We start from the raw sequence: 27,916 nt of genomic DNA on the forward strand, positions 1-27,916 counted from the left end.
CACACTGTGGTTCCAGAACAACATTCTGTCAACTGACTTCTCTATATTGGTGGCCAGGACTGCTTCAAGCACGTAAAACATATGTGGTTAATTGTGAGCCCTTATCACTTACTAAACCGCCACCATTGGCTCCTTTGAAGACAAAGGAGCCAATACAAAAATTATTTATTGATATCTCTGGCCTGCCTCCCCCACCTATGGGATTTAAACATGTTTTTTGTTTGTGTTGATGGATGCACTTCCTTCTGCTGGCTGGTCCCCACAAAATCTGGTTTGGAAAATGCACTTGTCAATGCCATTACCTACATAATTGCTATAGCTGAATCGCCCAAAATCCTGCATTCTGATCAAGGTGGAGCATTTGTCTCCAGAGTCTTCAGAGACTACTGCGAGTACGGAGAGGGTGGGGGGGGGGGGGTGGGGATTGGGCTAGAACGCAATACACCATGCCATCTGCATTTGGCTGGGCTAGTGGAACACAAAAAATCAAAAATTAAAACATTTTTTGGTAAAACTACTGAGAATCAGTGGTCAGCTATCATACTGGAAGTGCAGCTATCATTTAATAATGATAATAATAATCCCTCATATGCATCAAAAGAACTCAAGAGCACAAGAAATAGGAGCAGGAATTGACCATATGGCCCATCAAGCCTACCCCGCCATTCAATAAGATCATGGCTGATTTTGGATTTCAACTCCATTTTTCCAGCAACTCCCCATATCCCTTAATTCCCTGGGCCACCAAAACTCTGTCTATCCCAGCCTTAAATCGATTCAACAATGGAGCATCCACAACCCTCTGGGGTAGAGAATTCCAAAGATTCACAACCCTTTGAGTGAAGTAAATTCTCCTTATCTCAGTCCAAAATGATCGGCCCCTTATCCTGAGACAGTGCCACCTGTTTTAGATTCCCCAACCAGCTAAAACAATCTCTCAGCGTCCACCCTATCAAGCCCCTTCAGAATTTTGTAGGTTTCAATGAGATCATCTCTCATTCTTTCAAACTCCAGAGAATTATAGGCCCAGTTATTCAGCCTCTCATCGTAGGTCAACCCTCGCATTCCAGGGTCCAATTTGGTGAACCTTCACTGTACTGCCTTCAATGCCAACGCAAGTATATATTTACTTAAATATGGAGAGTAAAACTGCACACAGTACTCCAGATGTGGTCTCACTAAAGCCCCGTACAACTGTAGCAGGACTTCTTTATTCCTGTACTCCCACCCCCTTGCAATAAAGGCTAACATGCCATTTGCCTTCCTAATTGTTTGCTGTACCTGCAGGCTAGCTTCTTGTGTTCCTTGTATGAGAGCCAAGTCACTTTGAACATCAACACTTACAAGTTTCTCACCTTTTAAAAAATATCCTGCTTTCCTATTCTTATGGCCAAAGTGAATAATTTCACACTTCTCCACATGATATTCCATCTGCCATCTTGTTGCCCACTCATGTAACCAAATCAGGAACTGTATCCCCCAAAGCTCCAAGGTATTTAATGTATGGTGTTAAGATGCATACGACATTTACCCAAGGTTCCTATACAGTCTCTACACATTCTGACTCCATGTCCCATAGCAACAGTTAAACTTAAAACAAGAAATTACAGATGCAATGCATAAAATTGATCAGAGAATACGGGAGACAATTGGGCAAAAACAATTGAGTAAAAAAGCATGGCAACCCCTAGCAGGAGAGTGGGTTCAGGAACAAAAGTTCAAATAAGCACCTGGCTTAAGGCCTAAGTGGGAAGACAAACTTGTTCAAATACATTCGATTATTAATGAACAAACTGTACAACTATTCACTAATCAGCTGCATGGTAAGCAATCTCTCAAAACTGTCCCCATAGATGATTTGAAAAGGTGTCCTGAAGGATACAAGAATGGAGGAGCAGTGCAATGTGCACTGCCGTCTGTGATCCAGCTTGGACATCAGGAATGGAAGTGATCGAGCTAACAACGACAGTGCCATCTCCTCGACACAGACCTTGGCAACGCCTCTCTCCTTGTGTCTCTCTGTCTGTCTGTCGGTCTATCTCTCTCTCTCTGTCCCTCTATCTCTCTCTCTCTCACACTCTCTCTTTCTCCATCTCCCTCTCTTTCTCACTCTCCCTCTGTTTTTCAGTCTCTCTCCGTATCTCAGTCTGTCTCTTGATCTCTCTCTCTCACACATGCTCTGCCTCTCTCTCTGTCTCTCTCTCTCTCTCACTCTCTGTTGCTCCCTGTGTCTCTCTCTCTTTCTCTGTCTCTCCCCCTCTGTCTCTGTCTCTCCCTCTCTCTCTGTATCTCCTGGTCTGTCTCTCTCCCTCTTTCTCTCTCTGCCTCCCCCTCTCTCTGTCTCTGACTCTCCCTCTCTCTCCCTGTATCTTGGTGTCTCCCTGTCTCTTTCTCTTTCTCTCTCATTTTATGTCTCTCTCAGTGATTCTCTCTCTCTGTCCCTCTCCCTCTCTCTGTCTCTATCTCTCAGTCTCTCTCACTCTCTCCCTCACTCTCTCTGCCTGACTCTTACTGTCTCTCCCTCTCGCTCTGCCTCTTTCTCTGTCTCTCTCTCATTGTCTCTATCTCTCTCTCTGTCTCTTTATTTCTCTGTCTGTCTCTGTCTCTCCCTCTCTCTGTATTTCTTTGTCTATCTCTCTTTCCCTCTCTTCCTCTCTGTCATCTCTCTGTCTCTCCCTCTCTCTGTATCGCTTTGTCTCTCTGTCTCTGTCTGCCTCTCTCACTCTCTCTGTCTCTCAGTCATTCTCTGTCTATCTGTCTCTCTCTCTCTCTCTGCCTCTCTCTCTCTGCCTCTCTCTGTCTTCTCTCTGTCTGTCTCTCTCTGTCACTCTATCTCTGTCTCTACCTGTCTCTCTCTTTCCCTCCCTCTCTCTTTCAGTCCCTCTCCCTCTCTCAGTCTGTCCCTTGATCTCTCTCTCTCTCGCTCTGCCTCTCTATCCGTCTTTCTCTTTCATTGTCTCTCCCTGTGTCTCTCTTTGTCTCTCTCTCTCTCTGTCTCTCTAGATTACAGGCGACATTTCTCTTTGGGAAATGGGTCCTACATGGTCATTACGGCATCCCAGGTGTCCTGACTGTGGTCTGGACATAGGCACCTGGATAATAACGCCCTCTGAAGATGTCTCCTGTTGTGGACACACTATTGAATCCTCTAGACCTAGAAATGCCTATTCCTGTAAATCTATTCAATTAGTAAACAGTACAGCTCTAAGCCAGTAATAGGGCAGAGAGCTGATTCTTACTTTTACCAATTCCTCGGTAGAAGAAAGTGTTCAAAGATCACAACACTTGCTGTCACAAATTGAACTGAGTAAAATTTGGCAAGCTCCAGATTGGCTTCAGGCTGTAGGACACAGTATCATAGAGGCGATGCCAGGGTTAGCTCCTGTCAATAAATCTGCTATTGATTTGATCACAGATACTATTTCGGGTGTATTTTGGACTTCTCTTGCATTATTCTAGTACGCCTCTCAATTGGCCTTGTGAACCTCATGTTTGTTGTCAGATCATAACTTCTTTCTCAAGTGATTTTTTTAGCATGGCATTGCATCACAACATTGACACAACTTGCTGTTCCCTACAATTCAGCATTCAAAGGTTGCCTTCTGCAACTGCATTCCAACTGCACCCTCCACCTCACCGACCACCCCCGACTATCATGTTTTTAAGAACATGGCTCCATGTCAAGCTTCAGCCAGCTCCTCAGACTCTGCGACTTCTCTTTGACTCACCTGAATGGCTCAACCTTAGAAATTGCATCCCTACTCATCACTGCAGGGTCATCTGTGCACTTTGTAATGACCCTAAGGATTGGGTTATGGGCTACTGTGGTGCATAATTAGATTATTGCCAATCTCATAATATTAAAATTGTTTCTAGTACATTTGGCATCTCAAGTGATGGATCCTGGCACTCTGAGGAATGTCTGGCTTTGTGACATCACTTGCTTTGGCTCGCTTTTCCTTGCTCACGCTCATGTTGGTCAAGAGTGGGGTGAGAAGGAATAAAGGTCAAAAATATATAGAATGAATGTAGGAATATTAGGTTAAAAGTTACTTGGGTAAACTCAGGGTAAATCATATTTTAACAGGAGTCAAAATGAGCTTGCAAAGCAGCATGGTTAACTCCCTTCATAATGTGAATTCACAAATAAGAAATACCAAATGGTTCTAGTTATTACACTAGCACATCCTCGGCCCAATCATTTTCAGCTGCTTCATCAATGACCTTCCTTCCATTGTAAGGTCAGAAATGAGGATATTCGCTGATGATTGCACAATGTTCAGCATATTCGTGACTCCTCAGATACTGAAGCCGTCCATGTCCAAATGCAGCAAGACCTGGACAATATCCAGGCTTGGGCTGACAAGTGGCAAGTAACATTTGTGCCACACAAGTGTCAGGCAATGACCATCTTCAAAAGAGAGAATCTTACCATCACCCCTTGATGTTCAATGGCATTACCATTACTGAATCCCTCACTATCAACATCCTGGGGGTTACCATTGACCAAAAACTGAACTGGACTAGCCATATAAATACTGTGGCTACAAGGGCAAGTCAGAGGCTAGGAACTCTGTGATGAATAACTCACCTCCTGACTCCCAAAGCCTTCCCACCATCTACAAGGCACAAGTCAGGAGCATGATGGAATACTCCCCACCTGCCTGGATGAATGCAGCTCCAACAACACTCAAGAAGCTTGACACCATCCAAGACAAAACAACCGCCCATGACTGGCACCACAGCCACAAACATTCACTCCCTCTACCAACGACGCACAGTAGCAGCAGTGTGTACCAACTACAAGATGCACTGCAGAAATTCACCAAGGCTCCTTAGACAGCACCTTCCAAACCCATGACCACTACCACCTAAAAGGACAAGGACAGCAGATAAATGGAAACACCACCACCTGGAAGTTCCCTGCCAAGTCACTCACCATCCTGACTTGGAAATATATCGCTGTTCATTCATTGACACTGGGTCAAAATCCTGGATCTCCCTTCCTAACAGCACTGTGGGTGTACCTACACCACATAGACTGCAGCAGTTCAAGAAGGCAGTTCACCACCACCTTCTCAAGGGCAATTAGGGATGGGCAATAAATGTTGGCCCAACCAGCGAAGCCCACACCCCGTGAATGAAGAAAAAACAGTAAGCACACAATGCTGGCTCTGATAATTAAATCCACAGTCAGATAAAAGAATACCTGACCTCAAGCCCTATTATGTTGCTGGAACCTGTACTTTGACAAAGTAAAATTGACCAACATGACTGTTACCCAAGGTCCAGTTTTCAAGAATAAATTCAAAATAATATTTCCTAGAAATTGAACTGCACCCTCATTTTAATAGGTGGTCCTTTCATTAAATATGAGATATTAATTAGGGGTCATCTATTATTGATCAAATTAACATCTTCTACCTAACCATTAATTATACAACCCCAAATTTCATTAAAAGTATCTCAATCCAAACTCGAATGATTTCAGATTTACTAAACAGTTTAGATTGGCTTCAGACCTGTTCCAAACCGGATGAGTTTTACACCCTTGGTGGCGAAGGTAATCTTACATTCAAATTTGATGGATATCCTAACTTTCTTTTAAAATCTTATATCTGTAACAAGCAAAGTCTAAAGCTTGGGTTCTTTGGAAACTGCCTGCTGTCTTCTTATAATAAATTTTTGTGTACTTAAAACATAAATTGTCTTATTTAGTCTTTTGTATCAAAGATCCAAGAACCTTATTGCCATCCCCATATGGGGTGGGGAAACATTTACTGAAAAGTTTCACCCGGATCCTTATTACAATCTAGCTAAAATCTATTTGAAAATAAGGCTATCAGGAAGAGGGTAATAATCTAAACTGATTCCCTCCCTTTGTGTGGAGGCTGTTTAGACTCAGCGGACCCAGTTACATGTCTTTGAGCCTGAATCCCTCTGGCTGAAGTTGAGGGGAGTTAATAGGGTGCTATGTCTGATCTCAAATAGCCCCAAAAATAGGCCCAGGATTGTAACACACCACGAGGCGAATTATCTTTATTTTAAATTTTAAAAAATTGTTCCCAGGATGTGGGTCACAAAGGTGAGGCTGAATTTATTGTCCATCCTGAAATGCCCTAAGAAAATGGTGATAGGTTTATCCTTGAGCCATTGTAACCCTCATGGTGATTGCGATCCCACAAAGGTGTTAGGTGGCAAATTCCTAGATATTGACTCAGCGACAAGGAAGGAATGGCAACATATGTTCTTGGGCATTGTTATCTTCTGAATGTAGACAAGATAAAAGTAAATACATTGGCATTCCAATCCATGCTCAAGGAAAGTGATGCCTAATGAGGCAATGGTCAAAGAATTTCCACTATAGACTGGAGGACTATCTATGCTTCAATCTATCATGGTGTCTGTCTAATAGAAATGATGCTAGTGATCCGATTTTGTAAAACATTATAATGTCCATCCTTACTACATATATTACCCCCGGCACAATAAACAGAAAAAAAAAAGACTTTCATTTATGTAACGCTGTTCACAACCTCAAGGTGCCCTTTACAACAAATACAGTACTTTTTTGAAATGCAGTCACTGTTGAATGTAGGAAATGTGTTAGCCAATTAGTGCACAGCAAACTCCCTCAAATAGAAATGGGAAAATATCCACATAATTTGATTTTAAGTATTGTGTGAGATCTCCCATATTCTTCTCTGGAATAATGCCATTGGGAATTTTAACGCTCACCTGAAAGAGCAGATGGGACCTTGGTTTCACGTCTCACCAGAATGAGGACACCTCTAATAGTGCAGCACTCCCTCAATACTACATTGAATTGACAGCTTAGACTTTGTGCTGTAATCTCTGAGGTGAGAATGCTACCCAACAAACCATGGGTGATGTTTTGTTTTTGTTAGATAGTGACAGATAAGTCCATTCATTTGTCAGCCTGATATTAGTTTGCGCTTCATTAAGACAGCTTTCGCTGATCTGTTTTCTGAAAAAAAGCTGATCAGCAAATGCTTTTAACCAAGAGTTCTTAATAGTGCTGGTGTTATTAATAAAGTAAGCAATTGACTGCAAGAAAGTTTGGGATGTCCTGGGGATGTAAAAGGTGCTGTATAAATGCAAGTTCTTTCTTTTCTTTCAATCAGTTAAAGTGGGAAGAATGCCAGCCCCTGTTGACATGACTACTCATCCAAATGCTATTAAGGTACCAAGATAGCTGGTCAGGCAGCATTGCTGTGATGTGCAGTATTAACTTCCTAGTATTCAATCGGTCAGCCTGGTGCGAATTGTTGACTTGGTTCCAAATCTCCATGACCTGGAGTATCACCTTGGATACACTTTGTCCCTATTTGTCTCCACATCCCCCTAGGAAGGGTAGTCAACTATTCCTGATTGGAAAACTTGCAAGCATGTGCTTGGGACATACAGCAGGAATTAGGAGGTCATCACAAGTAACATAGAGAACCGTACATTATTGTTACCCACCTGAGCACAGCATGGCCACATATCATATTCCATCAGATGGTGACTTCACCAGTTGGAGGTGGAGCAGTCCTTTAGCTGCTGCTTGTCTCTCTGCACCCAGCCATGATATACATCAAAACCCTGGAGATGTTCTCATATTTGCATTCTTGGGGAGACCTTCCAGCAGTGGCTATACCAAGCAGCTGCAGTCCCAAAGCTCCAGAGTTTCCCTATGATCTATATGAAGATACCTGCCTTCAATGCCCTGGAAGGATGTACACAGGGCAGCTTGCTATGTGTCCTGCTCTCACAGATATCCAAGTCTAGTGCCACATAAAAGGTTTACTCATCACCAGCAGATTCTCACAAGGATACAAGCAACATGTGTTGCCCGGAACACAAATATTTAACAGAAAGCCCAGAACACATATAAATATACCGTATATATTTAAACAAATTTGATATATGGGGAAAAAATTAAGCAAAGAGAATATTGTTTACAGCTGTGAATCTAATTACTTAATCCTGCCTGGAAATGAATGGGAGACATAGAACGTTCTTCTATTTGTAAATAAACAGATTGTGAGTACTGTTCATATATACTATGTTGCTTAAAATTAGCTCCAGCCATGCTCAGGAAGAGAGACCAGTAAGTTAACAAAAGCTGTAGTCAATCCCATGGTACAGCATGCTGAATGGATAAACGATTTAAGGGTTATACTGAATAAATCCCAGAGTATTTTTGTGGTAAATAGCAGGAATAAGATAAATAAGGAAATCAAATTAGCTAAAAATATAAATCAAATGACGTTATATTGTTGTCACAGATGTGTTTGTCAAGCCTCATTCTAGCCATTTAATACTGGAGAATATTATTGTCATTCATTAGCAAACTGCGAGCGACAAAATGGTTCCAGGTATTGAGAATGCATTTTACAAGGAAATGAGGTTTATTTTTAAGAATAGACCTGGGGGCCTAAGAGTAGTCCTAATTACAGAAAACTCCAACGCAAGTTTGGGTATGTGCACTTATAGGCTCCAATTTTCATGGTGCTAGAAAGTACAGGAGAGTGTATTTGTGCACGGCACAAAAAGAGGCCATTTGGCTTATTGTGTTTGTGTCGGCTCTTTGCTTGAGGCATTCCAAATGTAATCCTACTGCCCTGCTCTGTTCTCTGACCTCTGCATATTCCTCTGTTTCAATTTTTTAATCCATCTGTCCTTTAAAGAATGCAATTTGGTTTTTTTTTGCCTCAACCACTGCCTGTGGCAAAGCATTCCTTGCTCCAACAATTCTCTGTAAAGACATGTTTCCTAAGTTCACACCTCACTCTCAGTGGCAATGTTAAATTGATGACCATCTGGTCACTGACTCCCCAAACAGAGGTTCTTCTCTCTCTCCACTGACCCAACCAAAACTCTTCCAAACCTCCAGTGCATAAAGTGAGACAAACTACTTTACACTCACAGTTACTTTTTAATCTAAAAAACAGCAAGGGACACTTATTATTAGGACAATCCAACAGGCAGAAAAACTATACAGTCACTAACTTGTGCAAACAAATAAACAGAAGATGTTGAAGATACACACCAACTCTGCATATGTAGAGAAAGAAGACAAGCTAATGTTTCATTTTGAATGAGAACCCTTCACTGGACCTTAAAACTAAAAGGCGGGCAAACATTTTTAGTAAGATTTAGGGGCAAAAAAAACATGAGTAAACGGGGAGGGAGAGAAACAACAGGTGTGTGATCACAGTGAGGGAGACATAGACCCTGAATACTGATGTCAGATACGTATTCATAAACATTCCTGCTCCAATGTGACAACACAATATTCCAATGTTATACAACTTTTGTCTTAGGTTGTTATATTAAATGGTCTGCATTTTCACATTGTCATGTTTTACAGGCAGCTTTTGTTTTTGCTGTGCACAAAAATTGTTTGTGATTCAAGCTGACAATGCACAACCCAAGAGGACAGTCAAAAAGGGGTCTTCCTTCCAGCTGGTTTTCAGCATACCAGCTGTTGAACATCTGGTCAACCGGCAGGTGTTTGGCTCCCACTCTTGGGGAACCTGGAGCCACTAAGAAGAGATCTTGGCAAATGATCTAACTGTTCCAGATCAATCACTTTTCCAGTGTCATTTTTATACATCTTACATTGAATTCTTGTTGAAAACATCTTCCTGAACCACTGTAAAAACACTGCTGACATAATGTTGTATCTTACAAAATCCTGGAACTCCCTCCCTGACAGCACTGTGGGTGTATCTACACCGCATGGATTGCAGCTGCTCACCACCACCTTCTCAATGGTAATTAGGGATGAGCAATTAATGCTGGCCCAGCCAGTGACAGCCAAATCCCGTAAAAAAAAACAAGATTGCAGTCTTAAAAATGCCACAAGTTTTGACCAGAATTTCTTCTGTGAATCCATATCCACTCTGATATCTCTGCTATATCTCATCTAAGATTTCATCTTAACATTTAAGAAAACTGTTTTCCTGTCTGTGCCTCCACATCCCAAATGAAGTTCTCAAATTTGTGTCATTTTCTTGGACTGGGAAAAGGGAATAGTTTTGCTTACAGGTACTTCCGTGGCTGACCTACAACCTAATACATGTGCCTTTGTCCCATGTCCCTTAATATCCTTGGATAATAAAAATTCATCAATCTGTTTTAAAATTAGCTATTGATCTGGCATAAGAGAATTCCAAACTTCTACCAGCCAGCCTTTGCCTAGAAGTGTTTTCCAATTTCACTCCTAAAAGATCTAGTTGTAAGTTTTAATCTTTGCCTCCTAGTGCTAAGCTCCCCAAATGGTGGAAATGGCTGAATGTTCTTATTGATGGTCAAGTCCCACTTCCTGGACTAAGATTGGGAGCGGACTCAGCTTTAACCGGGGCTGGGGGGGTGTGGGGGTGTCTCTGCCTGGTATGTTGCTGGCTCTGGCCGATTAAGAGGCTGCTGTCAGAGGGCTGGCAGCTTGGTAGTCACAGCAGGATCAGCACCCGCAGTGGACAGTGCTGAGGCTCCAGCTCTGGGGAGAGGCAGCCTCAATGGGCGGAGCTCGCTTGAAGACTGGTGAGTGGAGTTGGGGGACCCTGGTGCCAAGCAGGCAAGTCCTGTCAATCGGGACAGAGGATGGGGTAGATTGTGGTCCTTTGGTGGTGCCGTCAGACTGGGGGGCTGCTATTGTTGCTGAGGAGGTACTCTGTGTGCCATGGAGTGCCCAGAAATGATGCCCCCCCCCCGGGTACAGGGAAAAGCTGCCAGTTTACACAACATGGCAGCCGGCCCTTCTAATGTGGGGAAAATTCCCTCAGAGGTGAGAAGTGACCATTAATTAGTGACTTAAGTGCCTCAATTGACTACCATGTCTCCAGCTGGCAATAAGTCTGGATGGAGTGGCGATGTCAGGCTCCCCTCCCTATCCCTTCCCCCCTGCCATATTGTCACCCACCCTGCCTCCCAGCCCACCTCCATTGGGCTGAGAAAATTCAGCCCAGTTTCTCTCCATCTACCCCATCTGGTGTCCTTATTATCTTGAAAACTTTAATCAAATTACCCATTAACCTACTGAAGTCCAGGGAATACAAACTCTGTCTGTGTGATTTTCACCCATTTTGTGCTATTGCCCATAACGTTTCTTGTTTCAGAATTTCTCTCTTGCAAATATAATAAAATTCATGATCATGCCCATTGACAATGTACAACCCATTTCATGGGACCAATCTTACTGAAGCATTTATGTTCAAATCAGCAACCGGTGCCCCATAGTGATGAGAGCTTTTCAGTGACCACAGTACTGGGAAAAGGATTTACTGTAATTTGTAGAAATTACATTATTGAAGCCACAAGTCACTGGTCAGTAGAGATGGGTGGGGGGGGGGAGGTGGTGAGATAGTTGTAATGTCACCAGACTAGTAATCCCGAGGTCCAGGCTAATCCTCTGGGGACATGGGTTCAAATCCCACCATGGCAGCTGGTGGAATTTAAATTCAATTAATGAAAAATCTGCAATTGAAAGCTAGTCTCAGTAATGGTGACCATGAAACTATCATTGATTGCTGTAAAAAACTATCTGTCTTTTAGCAGAGGAAATCTGCCCTCCTTATCTGTTCTAGCCTACATGTGACTCCATAGCAATCTGGTTGTCTCTTAACTGCCCTCTGAAATGGCTGAACAAGCCATTCAGTTCAAGGGCAATTAGGGATGGGCAACAAACGATGACCTTGCTAGTGATGCCCACATCCCATGAAAGGATTTTTTAAAAAATCAGGAGTCTTTTATGAGTGGCTTATTTAATCGCAGACATCGTTCATTTATACCTGATTTCCCAGTGGATATCTTCATCAGTGAGAGGGAACTAGTTGGCTCTAATATTTCTTGGGAATATTAACTTTCCAGGAAAAAATGCATGGAGCTTACTCTCAAATGAGTATTGCAGAGTCTGCATCCAGAATAGGTGCATTCCCAGGCCTCTCATTTTAACTAGTACAAACAGGAAGCTGCCCAATTGCACTCACATCCCATAAAGAAAGTCTTCAATTTTTAATTTCAAACAGACGTTAAAAATAAGATGCATTAAAAAGATTGTCATGGAAACCAAGTGTAAGCAGCTGCGACAGAACAAATTTGATGCAATGGCTAGCGCTCTGGATTGAGAAGGCTAGTTTAAAATCAATTGTATGTCTGTTCTGCAAATGTATTTTGTTCTTCTCCGCCCCCACCCACACCCTCCTCCCCAAAGCCTCTCGCCCAATAGCAGTCGTTTAACATCTGGCTGTGAAAAATTAATATTTAATAATGACCACTTGGAACAACACTTAAATCTGCAAGTACTTAAATGGGGAAAGGAACATCTCAAACTAGGAGCTAAAGGGAACCTTGACTACAAGCTCCCCACCATTGGGGTTTTCCTCATACGGTGTCTAGGTCTGTTGTGGACTAATTGTTAAAGGTTGATTGTTGCCATTAATCAACAGGAGCACAAAAATTAGGAGCAGGAATAGGCCAACTCCATTATTGTATCATGCAACCAATAGGATGCTAGATGGCGAACTAGATGGTCTTTTTTCACCTAGTAATTTATTTCCAGCATCCACAGAATTTTGCTTTTATCCTAAATGTCTTTGCTGCGGATCATAAGTTAATGCAGCAGCATCATCTAGTGGCTGCAGTCCTTACTTGTAATTTAAAAGTGCACCGGAGCGATTAGCGTCAAACAAGAAAAGTAGAGGTTAAAATATGTGCAGTCTGCACTGGACTGCGCTCTGAACTTTCACTTCTTGCCTATTGTCAGGGACAGAAGAACCAATATAATTTCTGTATTAACTCATTCATCGCTCGGCCGCAGGAAAGTGCATTAAATTATTACTGTCAGTCTGTATAACCAGATTCGTTTAAATATCATTGGCTACGACTTAAACGTTGCCAAGGTTGATAGCCTTGGGATCAGTCAATGTCTATTATCACCCAACTGATCCTCATTCTGTTTTAGTGGCTCAGTTTACTGTTTACATCATTATCAATGGAGTAGAATGTAGAATTATTTTGTTCACACAAGCGCTAGGGATCAAAGTGTAAAACAGAGGTCGCTAAGTGAGGTCCTTGAGAAATCTTTGTCTACCCCTCCCCTCTATTGACCGCCTTCATTTGGCAGGTTATAATCCTTGCCGTTACCATCAACAGTGGCCGACAGAAGTTTACTTTTGGGGGGGCTGGAGGGTTTCGAAACATGAATTTTGAAATAAAGTTCAAACAGAAACGTTATTACTTCTTTGATTGTGGGACAATAGCTCAATGTGCCGTCAGCCAATCTCAATAACGTATTCAGTGCTAAATACTGGTGAGGGCAAGCCTAGTATTTCACTGCTCGAAATGTAAAAGTGACCAGTGCACTGACTAAGGGTTGATGGTGTTGTATCAATTCATCTAAGGCAACTTCTTTGAGCAAATCATAGAAACTTGTTGGGGTGGTTTGAATACCCTTTTGTCCATCTGTTGCCAGACTCCTTTCCTCAGATGGAAGGAGTGCCAAATTGCTACTAGTCTCGGCGAGTGATCCGACCAAGCTCCGTCTTCTCGGTTTTCCAGATGTAACACTCCGCTGTCCATGAACTCCCTCTCTCGTGGCCAGTCAGAGAATTAGCAAAAAGAGACTCGGAGATTGTCTGACTATCGGTCTAGGAATTTGCTAGATGGAAGTCCAGTTCTCCTCACTGCTAAAGTTAGATTGCCCGATTGCTCTTCCAGAATCTATCCTTTGGGGGGACTTTTGGATACTTGTGCTGAAAACTAATATTGCTTTTTTTTTAGCAAATCGTTCGAGAACAAGAAATTAACGTTGGATTAATATCCATTGTGCACTGTGCGGCCCAATAGTAACTTTAGGATGTAGTTAGGATTGAAGAAATTGAATCAATCGTGATGGAATGTGGAAATAATTTTACACATAAATAATGAAAAGATTTGGGAAATGAATCTCGTCTTTTCTGTAGATAATTCTTGTCACTGAAATACAGGATCCTTTTCCACACCTCCATACCCGCCCCGGTTTTGTGCTAGGTCTGTGCTTTTTGTTCTGTGACTTTAGCTAATTGAATTGGTCATAATTCACACTTCTTGGGAAAATACTACAGAAATATAGAAAATCATGCATTTAACTAGGACCCTTCAGAACCTCAGGGCATGCTGAAGCAGTTTACAGGATTTCTGAAGTGTAGTCAATATTGTAATATAAATATTATAATATTTCAATATTGTAATATTGAAAACAGGGCAGCCGATTTGCACACAGTAAGATCCCACAAAGAGCAATGTGATAATGATCAGATAATGCTCTCAGTGATGTTGGTTGAGAATTCTGGAAGTGATCTTAAGGGACAACTGGCTGATCAAATTCCCTGTGACCAACAAGTGTAATACAGTTAGTTTGAACAGTGCTGGGAGTTTAATCATTGTTACTGCCCTTCAGGCTTGCAGACAGGTGTGTCCAGAGAAGACAGAAACATTATTTTGAAATGACATTGTTTGCGGTGGAGTGGTGGTGGCAAAGGGGTATTGTCAGTGGACTAGTGTTCCTGAAACCCAGGGTAATGTTCTGGGAGACAAAAACAAAAATAAAAATACCTGGAAAAACTCAGCAGGTCTGACAGCATCTGCGGAGAGGAACACAGTTAATGTTTCGAGTCCGTCTGACTCTTCAAACAGAAGAATCATACGGACTCGAAACGTTAACTGTGTTCCTCTCCGCAGATGCTGTCAGACCTGCTGAGTTTTTCCAGGTATTTTTATTTTTGTTTTTGTTTTGGATTTCCAGCATCCGCAGTTTTTTGTTTTTATCTTAATGCTCTGGGAGCCCAGGTTTAAATCCTGCCACAGCAGATGGTGAAACTTAAGTTAAATAAAAATCTGGAATTAGAAAGCCTGATGGTGGTGACCATGAAACCATAGGGAAGGATATCTGCCACCCTTACCTGGTCTGGCCTACAGCAATGTGGTTGACTCTTAAATACCCTCTGAACAAGGGCAATTAAGGATGCCCACATCCCGTGAATGAATAAAAATTAGCATTGTGTGTGGTGAACTGTTCATCCACACTTGTTCTATTAGAGCATTAGGACCATGAGGAATAGATGCTGGCTAGGCTCTCAGTATGTCAGCATTGTTGTCCCTGAGAAAATTGAACAAGCATTGGGGTTACATAACTCAATGTTTCAGTTTAGGGAGGTGAGACAGAGATCTCTGATTTTGTGTGGTGCAGGGGTAGTACTTTCACCTTTAAACTAGATGTTTGTGGGTTAAAATGCCACTGCAGCCACAAAATATAGCCCAATGCTTCAGTGCATTACTGAGGGAGTGCTGTCCGTCAAATGAGAGCCTGTCCACAAAAATACAACAAAAGCTATGGGACTACTTTGAAGAAGCACGGGAGATTTCTTCCTGGTATCCTAGCCAATAGTTAGCCCTCAATTAACATCACTAAAAACTGGTTATCTGGTCATTATCTCACTGCTATTTGCTGGAACTTGGTCTGCAGTAATTGGCTGCCATGTTTCTTGCATGACAAGGGACTACACTTCAAAGGTACTTCCTCTGTGATGTCCTGTGGATGTGAAAGGCACTATATAAATGCAAGTCTTTTCTTTTCAATGAGTGAGTTGAACCTTTGCAAACCTAAAAGTAAAATGCACACAAGCGTTGAATTGAGAGTTGAGGCTGGGTTGAATTGAAAACCCAGAGAAAGAAAGAGTAACACAAGTGTGGGCTATCCTGCAAGGGCCACTTGTTCACACGTTACTCAGGGAATTTGAAGAAAATTTAAATCTTTACACACTCCAAACCCCATCTTCATTTTTTCTTTACTTTCATTGACACAATTTTTTGTGGCTGGCAGTGGTTCCTTTGTATCTCATAGTCACCCTCTACATTCGGCCATGAAATACACAGCAGTCCGAGTCTGATCTTATCCAGACTTGACATCCCCCCCCACACACACTTTCCAGCAATCCAACTGGGGAGCCGCCTCCCTCTCTAGCTCAAAGGGTTGCTGGACTTAACAGCTGCCCATAGGTGATGGGGAGGTGCTGAGTCATGGAGTGCTAGTTCATCTTCAGAAGCAAGAAAGACAAGGGGTGGGAGCACAACTATCCGATGATCAGAGCATTTATATTAGTGTGAGGAGTAGACAGGACATCTTTTCAATTTTGAGTAGCGCATGTAGTAGTTTGGGCATAGGCTTTGAGCAATTCTACTACAAATTAGGGTCAAAAATTGATTCAGACTTAACTGAGTATGGCTGTGCCTTTCCTGTGCATCATAGCAAAAAAAAAAACATGGAAATAACTCAGTCAAGTTGTTATACAGTCAGACTCAATCGAGGCAAGTGGCCAAGGAGGAGATGGAATCAGTGGCAAGTGAATGGAGTTTATGGTGAGGCTGAAAAACCAGGTGAATAAGAGGTTTTGAATCAGGGGACAAGGATATACAATTAAATGTAAGAATTTTAAGGCAAAGAGCATGACAAATATTTTTACACAAATGGCTATGAGGCTGTGCAATGTATTGCTGGAGTTTGTGACCGAAATAGAAGCTCTGTCAACATTTAAGAACAGATTGGAAAGGCGATTGAAGGAAAAGATGGAATAAAATGGATATAGGAACATGGCAAGCAAATGGGATTAGGACTATAGCTTGCATGGAAGGTAAAATCCGACTAGGACTAGCTGATCCAAATGGTCTCTTTTCAACATTACAATTTCTATATAATTCTATGCAAATTCTTAAAACCCAACATCAACCAAGCTTTTCCCTACATCTCCTAGCTTCTCCACAACTACCTCTCCATTTCTGTCTCTCCTTTTGTATCTATTTCATTTTCTCTCCTTCCGTGAATTGTCTTGAGACGCTTTTTATGCTTCAGTTATCAAATAAATGCAAGCTGTAATGTTTCCCTGTGTGAGACTAGTGTGACAACTCTGAGCAATTGTGTGCTGGGGCATCCACCACATCCTCTTGAATTGAGCCGAGGGAACACTAAGCTCACCTTATTAAACCTTAAACAACTTTTATAAACCCTACAAATGCAAATGCACAATTTTTAAAAAAGAATCCTATTTTCAAAATATTTCTTGTTGAGTTCTCTGCCTGAGGGCAGGTCCAACCCACAGCACCACAGCCTCCACCACAGGTAGGGCAAGAAGGCAGGTCCCGAATCCACCCCAGCCAGAACAAGGATCAAGCCCTGTACAATTGGTTCCAATCTGATCCACAATGACTCTTCAGTCAACTGAGCCAACCAATCTGAGCTGCTGTGGCAACATACACTTTTATATGCATGTTGTAGTCAGGAGCTACGGATAGTGATGGTAGAAGCCCCAATTTCTTTCCATCACATAGCTGACCAGGAATCTCCACTCACCACTGGCAAGTGTTGGAAGGATTTACAAGTTGAGAATCAACTTGTCTGGCTACGTTATGAACATACCTTCCTTGGCCGTCAAGTCCAGGAGTGGGACTTAAACCCAGAGCTTCCGGCTCAAAAGTAGGGGCACTACACACAAGACCTCCTTTTCCAAAATACTAAGGAAATTGAATCGCTCTGAATAAAGTAATCATGGTCATAAATGGCAGTCTATTCCAGCTGCAAGTGTGAAGAAACTCCTGCCTAAATTATAATCTTTTAGTTTCCTTGTTTTAAATCATGTCACCATGTTGATTATCATCGCGCCCCCCCCCCACCTCACCGCCCCCCATTTTGACAAGCGGCATTAGAGCTGAAATCTGCCCAAAACTGAGAATGGTGACATGCATCAGAAATGGTGATAACTCAAAAATGGCAGTGAGACTGTGCTATTTATAAAGTATCTTTAACAAAGTACTTCACAGGAGCATTGTCAAATAAAATTTGTCACCATGGCAAATAAGGAGATATTAGGACAGAGCGGAACAGAGGGAAGAGGCAGAGGTCGCTGAATGGATGGTCTGAGTCATACTGACAAATATGTCCACGAGCTCTTTGCACTTGTTGTTGGAGGTGAGGGTTAAGGGGACAGGGGACAGGAGTTTAAGAAGACAATTTGTAGTGGAGAAAAGAAGCCGGGGGTTATCTTTGTATTTCAGGATGTCACTGGCCTAGTGAACGGTTTTGGCAGAACCTGGTGTGCCTTTATGTGGTGCGGCCTGATCTGGCTAAATTAGTTGTCGACCATATCTGTTCATGTCTGAGTCCCATGGATTTAAGGGAACAAAGATGAGGGCGTAGTTGGGGGCTGGTCAGGGTGGGAAAGGGTAATGGGGACAAGGCATCAAGGATGGAGATGAGGGGATGATTGCTCAGATCAATAGCTACAGAAATGTGATGAATGGAGGGCCAAAGGTGAGAGAGTTGAAAATTTGAAAATGGCTTGGAAGAGATGGATAAAATGACCTTTCCTTGTTCATTACATGTGCCATGGCATTATCATGGTTTTATTTTAAACCGTGAAATGGTGTTGTAATGAAGTGCTACAATTGATCCATACTGGATTCGCACAGAGAAGTACATTCCACAAAAATAATACATCATTTGTTTGCAGTTAATCAGGTACTGTATCCCTCTGCGCTAAATTTTCTGTCAGAGTTTAAGTATAGCCAGCATGATTGTATTGAGTGGATTTTTAACGACCTCCGATTGTTACCATGTTATAGACCTATTCCTAGGGAGTGTAATGATTTTCTTTGCAACCCCGTCATGATCTAATGAATAGCTGCCGTCGGCCATGGATTAATGACTTTAGTTCTTGAGTACTTACTGGGCATATCAATGCTAAGTGGTAATCAGCTTGTATATTTTTAATGTTGCTCACTCTATAGGAGAGCTTCCATTAGCAGGCCTCCACTGTACTTTTAATAAGCAGCAGAGAAAAGAAAATCTGTTGCCTTACACAAAGTAATAAAAAACTTACAAACACACACAATGGATCTAAACATAGCAGCTAATATTTTGCAACCCTAACGTCAAAACAAAAATTGACACACAAATCCAAGGTATTGGATTTCACCATTCCCAATAGGATGGAGATGATTCCAGATACCCCAGCTCCTCATATCTACTAACAATGACATACCATGATCCCCAAACATGCAGCACAATTCAATTATGACCCTTAAGCATGTATGACCATATCCGCACAGCGTACATATTGCAAACAAAGCTATCCAGGATCCCTGGCTTTGTAAAGAGAGGTGCAGAACACAAAGTCAAGGAAGTTGTGCTAAACCTGTTTCCAATGCAGGTGAGGCCCCAGCTGGAATATTGTGGCCGGCTAGCAGCACCACACTTTAGGAAGGCCTTGGATAAGGTGCAGATCAGATTTACTAGAATGGTACTAGGGATGAAAGACTACAATTATGTGGAAAGATTAGAGGAACTGCAGTTATTCTCCTTAGGGCAAAAAATGTCAAGGGAAGATTTTGTGTTCAAAATTATGAAGGGTTTTGATAGAGTAAATAAAGAAAAATGTTTTCCAGACATAGAAAGGGTTGGTGACCAGAGGGCACAGATCTAAAGTGACTGGCAAAAGAACTTGAGGTGGCAGTTGCAAACATCTTATATAATGAGGTATGATCTGGAATGCGCCGCCTGAAAAGTGGTAGAAGAAGATTCAACGGTAACCTTCAAAAGGGGATTAGTTGAAAAGTTGACAGGGAAAAATTTGCAGGGCTATGAGGAAAGAACAGAAGAGTGGGACTAATTCGATAACTCTGCCAAAGAGCCAACACAGGCACAATGGGCTGAATGGACAGAAACTGCAGTAACATTCTATGCTTCTAAATAAAGTGTGAATAAGGTATATAGTGACTTAACAAATCTATGTACATATGCAAAGCTCAAGGGAGAAGTAGGAGGGAGGGCTTGTTTAATAGATCTTTATAATATTCACATTATACTTACTCAGCCTTTATCCACTGAGAAACACGTATAATGAGTATACCTTCAAAGCATTTTATGTAAAGATATACAAATGTCCTCCCCCAGAAGAAGCCATATGCTTCAAGGCAAAATGTTTAAGTTTAATATTCCATTATCAATGAAATGATTCTTTGAATAAGCTAAATGAGGGAGTTTTTAAAATAGGAACAGTTTTCACACAATATGGATATTTATAAAACAATATATTAAAATAGCATTAACAGGTAATCTTTTATAATATGATGCAAATTAATAATGCATCAATTGAATCATATAGAAACTTACAGGAGGCCAGTTCAAAAAACACACAGCATGTACACTCCCCAGTGCAGGCAACACACAGCACCAACACTCCCCAGTGCAGGCAACACACTGAACCAACACTCCCCAGTGCAGGCAACACACTGAACCAACATTCCCCAGTGCAGGCAACACACTGAACCAACACTCCCCAGTGCAGGCAACACACTGAACCAACACTCCCCAGTGCAGGCAACACACAGCACCAACACTCCCCAGTGCAGGCAACACACAGCACCAACACTCCCCAGTGCAGGCAACACACAGCACCAACACTCCCCAGTGCAGGCAACACACAGCACCTACACTCACCAGTGCAGACAACACACAGCACCAACACTCCCCAGTGCAGACAACACACAGCACCAACACTTCCCAGTGCAGACAACACACAGCACCAACACTTCCCAGTGCAGACAATACACAGCACCTACACTCCCCAGTGCAGACAACACACAGTGCTTACCCTCCCCAGTGCAGACAATACACAGCACCTACACTCCCCAGTGCAGACAACACACAGTGCTTACCCTCCCCAGTGCAGACAATACACAGCACCTACACTCCCCAATGCAGACAACACACAGCATCTACAATCTCCAGTGCAGACAACACACAGCACCAACACTGGTGAGTACAGACAAAAGCTTGAGTACCAAGCCAAGTAGAAATCTAAACACTGAAGGTTGTCATGGCAACATCACCAGTGAATCTTCTGCATAAAATGTGTCAGATTTGCCAATGGACCAGTGAGCTCAATGATGGTTTGGAGAACAAGATTGGGGCAGGATATGTAAATTCATCCATGATGTGATGTAATGAAAGTATAATCATTTTCATAATATTTTTCTGGTTTATTGTGAAGTAGGTGTATGGGGTAAGTATAGTTGGGTCTGTGTGTGATCTAAATACATTTCATAGTCAAGTAGACTGCAAGTTTGAAATCATCAATAGAAGCGAGGTGCTTGGCATGCTAAGGTGTAAACATGGATGCTGGCTTAGCCTGTAAACTATGAAGGGAATTTGTATATTTAGATAAATGAAGGGATATTTGGATTGTAGACGGATCTTAGCCTATTTACAACTAGCCAGATAAGCAAGGATAAGGAATGAGTTTATTTTTTCCAAAGGTTACTAACAACAAATAGTGACAACATTAAAGTTTTTATATTATGAGGAAGATACAGTTTCAAAGATATAAGGAACAATAGAATTTACATATTATAAGGAGAGAAATGTATATAATGGAGAATGAAAGGCTCTGTGTGAGAAGGCCATGTAGGATCTAACAGGAGTGTGTGAAATAGTCTTAATGAAACCTCCAACATTTGTGCTTAAGTCTGTTATATAACAAAACTGAAGTTGGGAGAAAAGCCATTTGGAGTTCCACTGTCCAGGATATTGTGTTAACTTGCTGAGTTTGTTTTAAATCTAAAATCTATTTTGGACCATAGCCTTAAAGGAGGTGTAACTGGGGGTCAGGTTAATTGGGAATTTTAGGAGTTATTATAGTAGCAATTGTAATCTTATGCATATGCTTGAAATATTTTATATTTTGTTAATGAATATTTTAACTTAATTTTTTAATTCTGGAAAGGCCATGGTGGACTCATTACTTCTGAATTCAGTGCACACATCTTGTAATAAATAAAATTGAAAAACTCTTGCGATAGCGCAACCAAGTTTCCCTCGTGGATTTGGTCCACCTGGCACACATCATCTGCCAACTCATAACAGTGGTAAACATTAAAAGGTTAAATGTCTGCAGTGGTTTACCAGATGGTGGAAAATCCATGGTAAATGCCGGAAAAATGGTGCAAACGTAAACCTTCTACCAGCAGCACCTTCACCAAGGTCATGGCGAATATAATGAATGGTGAGAATTTCACCACTTATCCCAGAGGGACTTGGTGGTTACAAGGACTTAAGTAGATCTAATACAATTAGCAAGAAGGTAAAACTTCTTGATTTAGAACCAATTAATAGTCCAATTTAGAACTTCAACTTTGATCTCCTGTCATCTCAGTTTAACCATCACATTCATGAAGAACTTTATTAAATATTTTCTAAAAAATTAAGTTATGTCATGAAAATTTCATGCTCTAATCCATTCATTGATTTTTCTATGTTCATAAAATTCCAGTAATTTTGTTAGAATTATTGTGTTAGTCACTGGTTGTCCAGTCTTGAACGTATTCCAAGAGTCTTCATCATGGGTCATCCTGCCTCCAAATGATTTATCAGACAATCTTCTCCAATATTATTATAATCATAAACAGAAACGTTTAAAGAAAATGAAAAAAAAACTTTCATTTTTTTCCCCTAGTTTTATTGTAGCTGTGTCCTGGAGATTAATCTTTAATTCCTGGTGACCTCAGGACAATCTGAGAGGGTTGGGAACCCTAAAATGAGGGGAGAATCTTCTTGGACTGGGGTCCCTGATGTCCCACTATAACTGCAGTCTACATCAACCTTCCAGGGATCCAATCAATCTTTCATGGAGGCTACAGAGGGGAGATTGGGAAAGCCACCAGGGAAATGATTGTTGCAGCTTTCAAGCCTGGTCTTGCAGCAGTAGAGTGGTATAGCTCTTTTCCTGTAGAGTCTTTGCCATCATTTGATAAGTATCATTTTCAAAAGACATAGAACGAATTCAACACTGTACTGTTTACCCAAGGAGGTCTTGTGGTGCAGTGGGTAGCATCCCTGTCCCTCAGCCGGAAGCTCTGGGTTCAACTCCCACTCCCGGACTTAATGGTTAAGGAATAGGTGCATTCAAAACACTGCTAGACAGGTTGATTATCAACCTGCAAATCCTTCCAATGTACGGCAATGGTGAGTGGTAAGAGTGGGAGAGAATCCTGATGAGCCATGTGATGGAAAGAAAGTTGGAGCATCTGCCATCACCATCCATAGCTCCAAACTACAACAAGCATGCAATAGTAGCTGTTGCTACAGCACTTGGATTATCTGAGTGAACTGTAACACCCCACCACTGTTTGCAATTCTCCAATGTGTGAAGTACACTGTGCTTCACGATGTTTGAAAGACACCAGACCATTGATAACAAGTTGTTATTTTTAGAACATTGGGAGGTAGCATTAACATCTGAATCGAAATGAGATGGTAACTAATCTCTCGGTGAGCTTTATCTTCTCTTTAGCATGATCCAAATAAGCACTTTTGCAGGATAATAATTAACATTCTCTGTAAGATTTATCCATACATAAATTATGCATGATGTTGGAATTTCCTCTTGTTCCATTAATCTGCTTTAATCAGCTGCTAGTTGGTTTAATAACATTGCCGACTTTCAATTTCCGCACACTTCCAGTTAAGAGTTTTCTGAAGATTTCTAAAATTAACAGCTCAGCTGGTGTCTGGTCAACTTTTTAGCAGGCAGAGGAATGATCAAACAGCATTCCTTGCTTCTTCCTTGTTCACCTCTTCCTGGTGCCGTCTGCTTGTTTAACTAACTAAAGATTTATTAATCGTGTGGTAGAAGGTAAAAGCTGCTGGTCCTGCAAATTGTAGGAGACCAGCTTTATATTATGTATTCTGGTAAGGCACGGAGCAAAAGCTGATGGAGTAGAGGAGGCATTTTCTAAAAAGTCATCCAATCATTGTACGAGTGCGGACACATGGTTAGACTTTCAGCTGTTGCACCAGGACCAAGCAGTCCACAAATAAAAGCTTGGCTCTGCATTCTTCATATGTGAACTCTCACAGCCGAAAGCCTGCAGACCATCCAGTCACCACCAGGTCATAGCTGAGCCTGGTCCTAATATCCATTGCTATCTTTAAAATTTCATTTGGGATATAGGCTTCAATGACGAGGCCAATAGTTATTGCCTATCCCTGGTTGTTCTTGAGAAGCTGAGAATTGGCCTTCTTATTAAACAGTTGGAATGCATGAGGTGGAAGGTATTGTCAGAGTGTTGTTGGATAGGAAGTTCCAGGATTTTGACCCAGCAATGGTGAAGGAACAGAGATGCAGGCCCGGAGTTTCTGTTTCTGCCTACAGCAGGAATCGTCGCAGGTGGGATGGAAAAAGCCAAAGGTCCATTGGCTTTGAGCCGGAATTTCTGATTCCCCTGGTGGGCGGAACCGGAAAATCCCAGCCGTACATCCAAGTCAGAGTAGCATGTGATTTGGCGTTTCCATGTACTTACTGCACTTGTGGAGGTCATGGGTTTAGGAGGTGCTGAAATGTACTTTGGGGCATTCTAAGGGTTTGAAAAGCACTATATAAATGCAAGACTTTCTTTTCATCTTAAGTCAGAAGGTAATTGTTACTCTGTAATTAAATTTGACAATCCTGGGTTAAAGATATAGAAAATCAGACAACGGGGATCATCTTTACCTATCCTATCAGACAGTGGGAATATTGCTAACCTAACCTTCCAATGGGAAACAGACATGATGAGGTCTGTCACCTGTTGAAAAGCCATGTTCCTGCTTCTTAGCACTATTCGGTGACCTCACCTGGGGAATGCACACTTGTGTGAAACAGGTAAAGGCAACAACAGGTTCAGCAATGATGTCTCCAGATTCTAATAGTGCACAAGCTTGCACTGAAAGAATGGCTACTTCTCCAGCTGGGGGTCCTGGAGCAGTACCTCACAAACAGTCTGTACCCTCAGAAGAGTCGGTGGAAAGAGAAAGAGGAACCAAAGAAATATGGATTTTCCAAACAATCTCTGCTTGTGTTTATTCCTCCAGAAGCTTGTTATTTTAATTATTACTGGCGAAATGAAAATTGAAGTTGCATGTCATGCAACTTACACATTAACACAGCTATTTAGTCTGGACACAGCAAGATATCTGTCGGTTAAACAGGACACAAAGAGAACCACAAGCCACAAAGTAAAATTAGTATTTTGTGATCATCATCTGGGAAAACAAATTGGCAATTGTAGGATTTCTACACGTTCATTTTCCACTAATGAAGCAGTTTATTGATGGAACAATAAATGTGCGAGGGAGTATGCTCCATGTTAAATATTTAGAGCAGCTCTTGTGTTCAACATTTGTGACATTTACTGTTTGTAAGGACCCTTTATCTTAAAGCTTAGGAGTGACTAGACGTTAACAATTACCGGCCACTTTGCAGGAAAATGCAAAGACGATGATGTCATCGAATGCCCAGGTGTAGTCTGGGTGAGGAGGATAGAACGCCAGGTTTCTCGTAGCTTCCCTACGCAGGTCAATGAGGAACGTTGAGTGCACCATAGGGACGGGATAACAACCCGTACGCTTCCACTCCCGGATTGGAATGTAATCAGGTGTCCTTCTGTAGTATCCCTGGGTGAAAATAGAACACAAAACTGATCTCTGATTAAGCAAAGAAATAAGGAATAAAATGATTGCTATGGTGGGTATAAGGGTGTCATTGTAACCCCTTCACTAATAATTTCATACTGGCATGAGAATGGAGTGAGCCCAGTGCAAAGCTTGGTATACCTTAGCCTTTGGGGATTAATGACAGGGCTCAGCGACAGGAAACAAAGGTTAATGGTTGATGGATGTTTTTACAATGGAAAGCGGTTTCCAGTGGCATTCCATAGGGCTTAGTGTTGGGGCCCTTGCTGTTTGCGATATATATTTATTATTTGGACTTAAATGTGGGAGGCGTGATTGGGAAATTTGCAGATGACGCAAAAGTCTGCCATGTAGTTGATAGTGAAGAGGATAGCTGTGGACTCCAGGATGTTATCAATGATTTGGTTGAGTGGGCGGAAAAGTTGCAAATTAAATTCAATCTGGGGAAGTGAGAAGTAATGCTTTTTGGGAGGGTAAGCAAAGCAAGGGAATACTCAATGAACGGGAGGCTATTGAGAGGAGTAAGGGAAGTAAGAGATCTTGGAGTGCATGAAGGTGGCAGGACAGGTAGATCAGTTGGTAAAGAAGGCATATGGAATGCTTCCCTTTATTGGACGAGGTATAAAATACAAAAGCAGGATGTAATGCTGGAACTGTATAAAACACTGGTTCAGCCACAGCTGGAGTTTTTTGTACAGTTTTGGTCACCACATTACAGGAAGGGCATAATTACTCTGGAGAGAGTACAGAGGAGATTTATATCAATGTTGCCAGGGCTTGAACATTGCAGCTAGGAAGAAAGATTGTGTAGGCTGGGGCTGTTTTCTTAGAACAGGGGAGGCTGATTGAAGTATAGAAGATTATGATGGCTCTAGAGAGAGTAGACAGGAAAGAAAACAAAAACAGAATTACCTGGAAAAACTCAGCAGGTCTGGCAGCATCGGCGGAGAAGAAAAGAGTTGACGTTTCGAGTCCTCATGACCCTTCAACAGAACTGAGTGAATATTAGAAGAGGGGTGAAATATAAGCTGGTTTAAGGTGGTGGTGGGCGGCGGGGGGGGGGGGGGGGGGGGGGGGGGGGGAGAATTGGTGGGGGATGGTGTGGTTGTAGGGACAAGCAAGCAGTGATAGGAGCAGATAACTAAAAGATGTCACAGACAAAGGAACAAAGAGGTGTTGAAGGTGGTGATATTATCTAAACGAATGTGCTAATCAAGAATGGATGGCAGGGCACTCAAGGTACAGCTCTAGTGAGGGTGGGGTGGAAAGACTAGCAGGGCATACAAGAATTAAAAGTAATGGAAATAGGTGGGAAAAGAAAAATCTCTATAAATTATTGGAAAAAACAAAAGGAAAGGGGAAGAAATGGAAAGGGGTTGGAGATGGAGGAGAGAGTTCAAGATCTAAAGTTGTTGAATTCAATATTCAGTCCGGAAGGCTGTAAAGTGCCTAGTCGGAAGATGAGGTGCTGTTCCTCCAGTTTGCGTTGAGCTTCACTGGAACAATGCAGCAAGCCAAGGACAGACATGTGGGCAAGAGAGCAGGGTGGAGTGTTAAAATGGCAAGCAACAGGGAGGGTTGGGTCTTTCTTGCGGACAGACCGCAGGTGTTCTGCAAAGCGGTCGCCCAGTTTATGTTTGGTCTCTCCAATGTAGAGGTGACCACATCGGGAGCAACGAATGCAGTAGACTAAGTTGGGGGAAATGCAAGTGAAATGCTGCTTTACTTGAAAGGAGTGTTTTGGCCCTTGGACGGTGAGGAGAGAGGAAGTGAAGGGGCAGGTGTTGCATCTTTTGCGTGGGCATGGGGAGGTGCCATAGGTAGAATTTGAGGAGTAAGGGGTGATGGAGGAGTGGACCAGGGTGTCCCAGAGGGAACGATCCCTACGGAATGTCGCCGGGGGGGTAAAGGGAAGATATGTTTGGTGGTGGCATCATGCTGGATTTGGCGGAAATGGCGGAGGATGATCCTTTGAATGCAGAGGCTGGTGGGGTGATATGTGAGGACAAGGGGGACCCTATCATGTTTCTGGGAGGGAGGAGAAGACGTGAGGGTGGAAAGATCTGTTTCCTATAGAGGAGAGGTCAATTACAAAGGGGCACAGATTTAAGGTGATTGTTAGAAGGATTAGAGGGGATATTACGAAAATCTTTTTCTCCCTGCGTGTGGTAGGGGTCTGTAATTCACCCTGGATTGGTGGGTGAGGCAGAAACCCTCAACTTACTTAAAAGGTACTTGCATTGGCATCTGAAGTGCTGTAACCTGCAAGGCTACAGACCAGATGCTGGAAGGTAGGATTGGAATGGGTGGCTAGTATTTTCAGCTGAATGGCCTCTTTCTGTGCCGTAACTTTTCTATGGTTCTAACATT

The 27,916-nt window shown here is 42.1% G+C and overlaps 1 protein-coding gene across 1 annotated transcript in view; it reads right to left on the reverse strand.

Moving 5' to 3' along the window:
- The window catches only part of LOC121289235 (procollagen galactosyltransferase 2-like), a 208,902-nt gene that overhangs the window by 38,179 nt on the left and 142,807 nt on the right, over positions 1-27,916 (reverse strand). The window contains exon 5 of the mRNA XM_041208464.1: positions 25,324-25,528. Within this exon, the coding sequence (XP_041064398.1) occupies positions 25,324-25,528 (205 nt within the window). The remainder of the gene's footprint in view (positions 1-25,323; positions 25,529-27,916) is intronic.

This window comes from Carcharodon carcharias, chromosome 16 (assembly GCF_017639515.1).
Source record: "Carcharodon carcharias isolate sCarCar2 chromosome 16, sCarCar2.pri, whole genome shotgun sequence".
In the NCBI taxonomy this organism is placed as follows: domain Eukaryota; kingdom Metazoa; phylum Chordata; class Chondrichthyes; order Lamniformes; family Lamnidae; genus Carcharodon; species Carcharodon carcharias.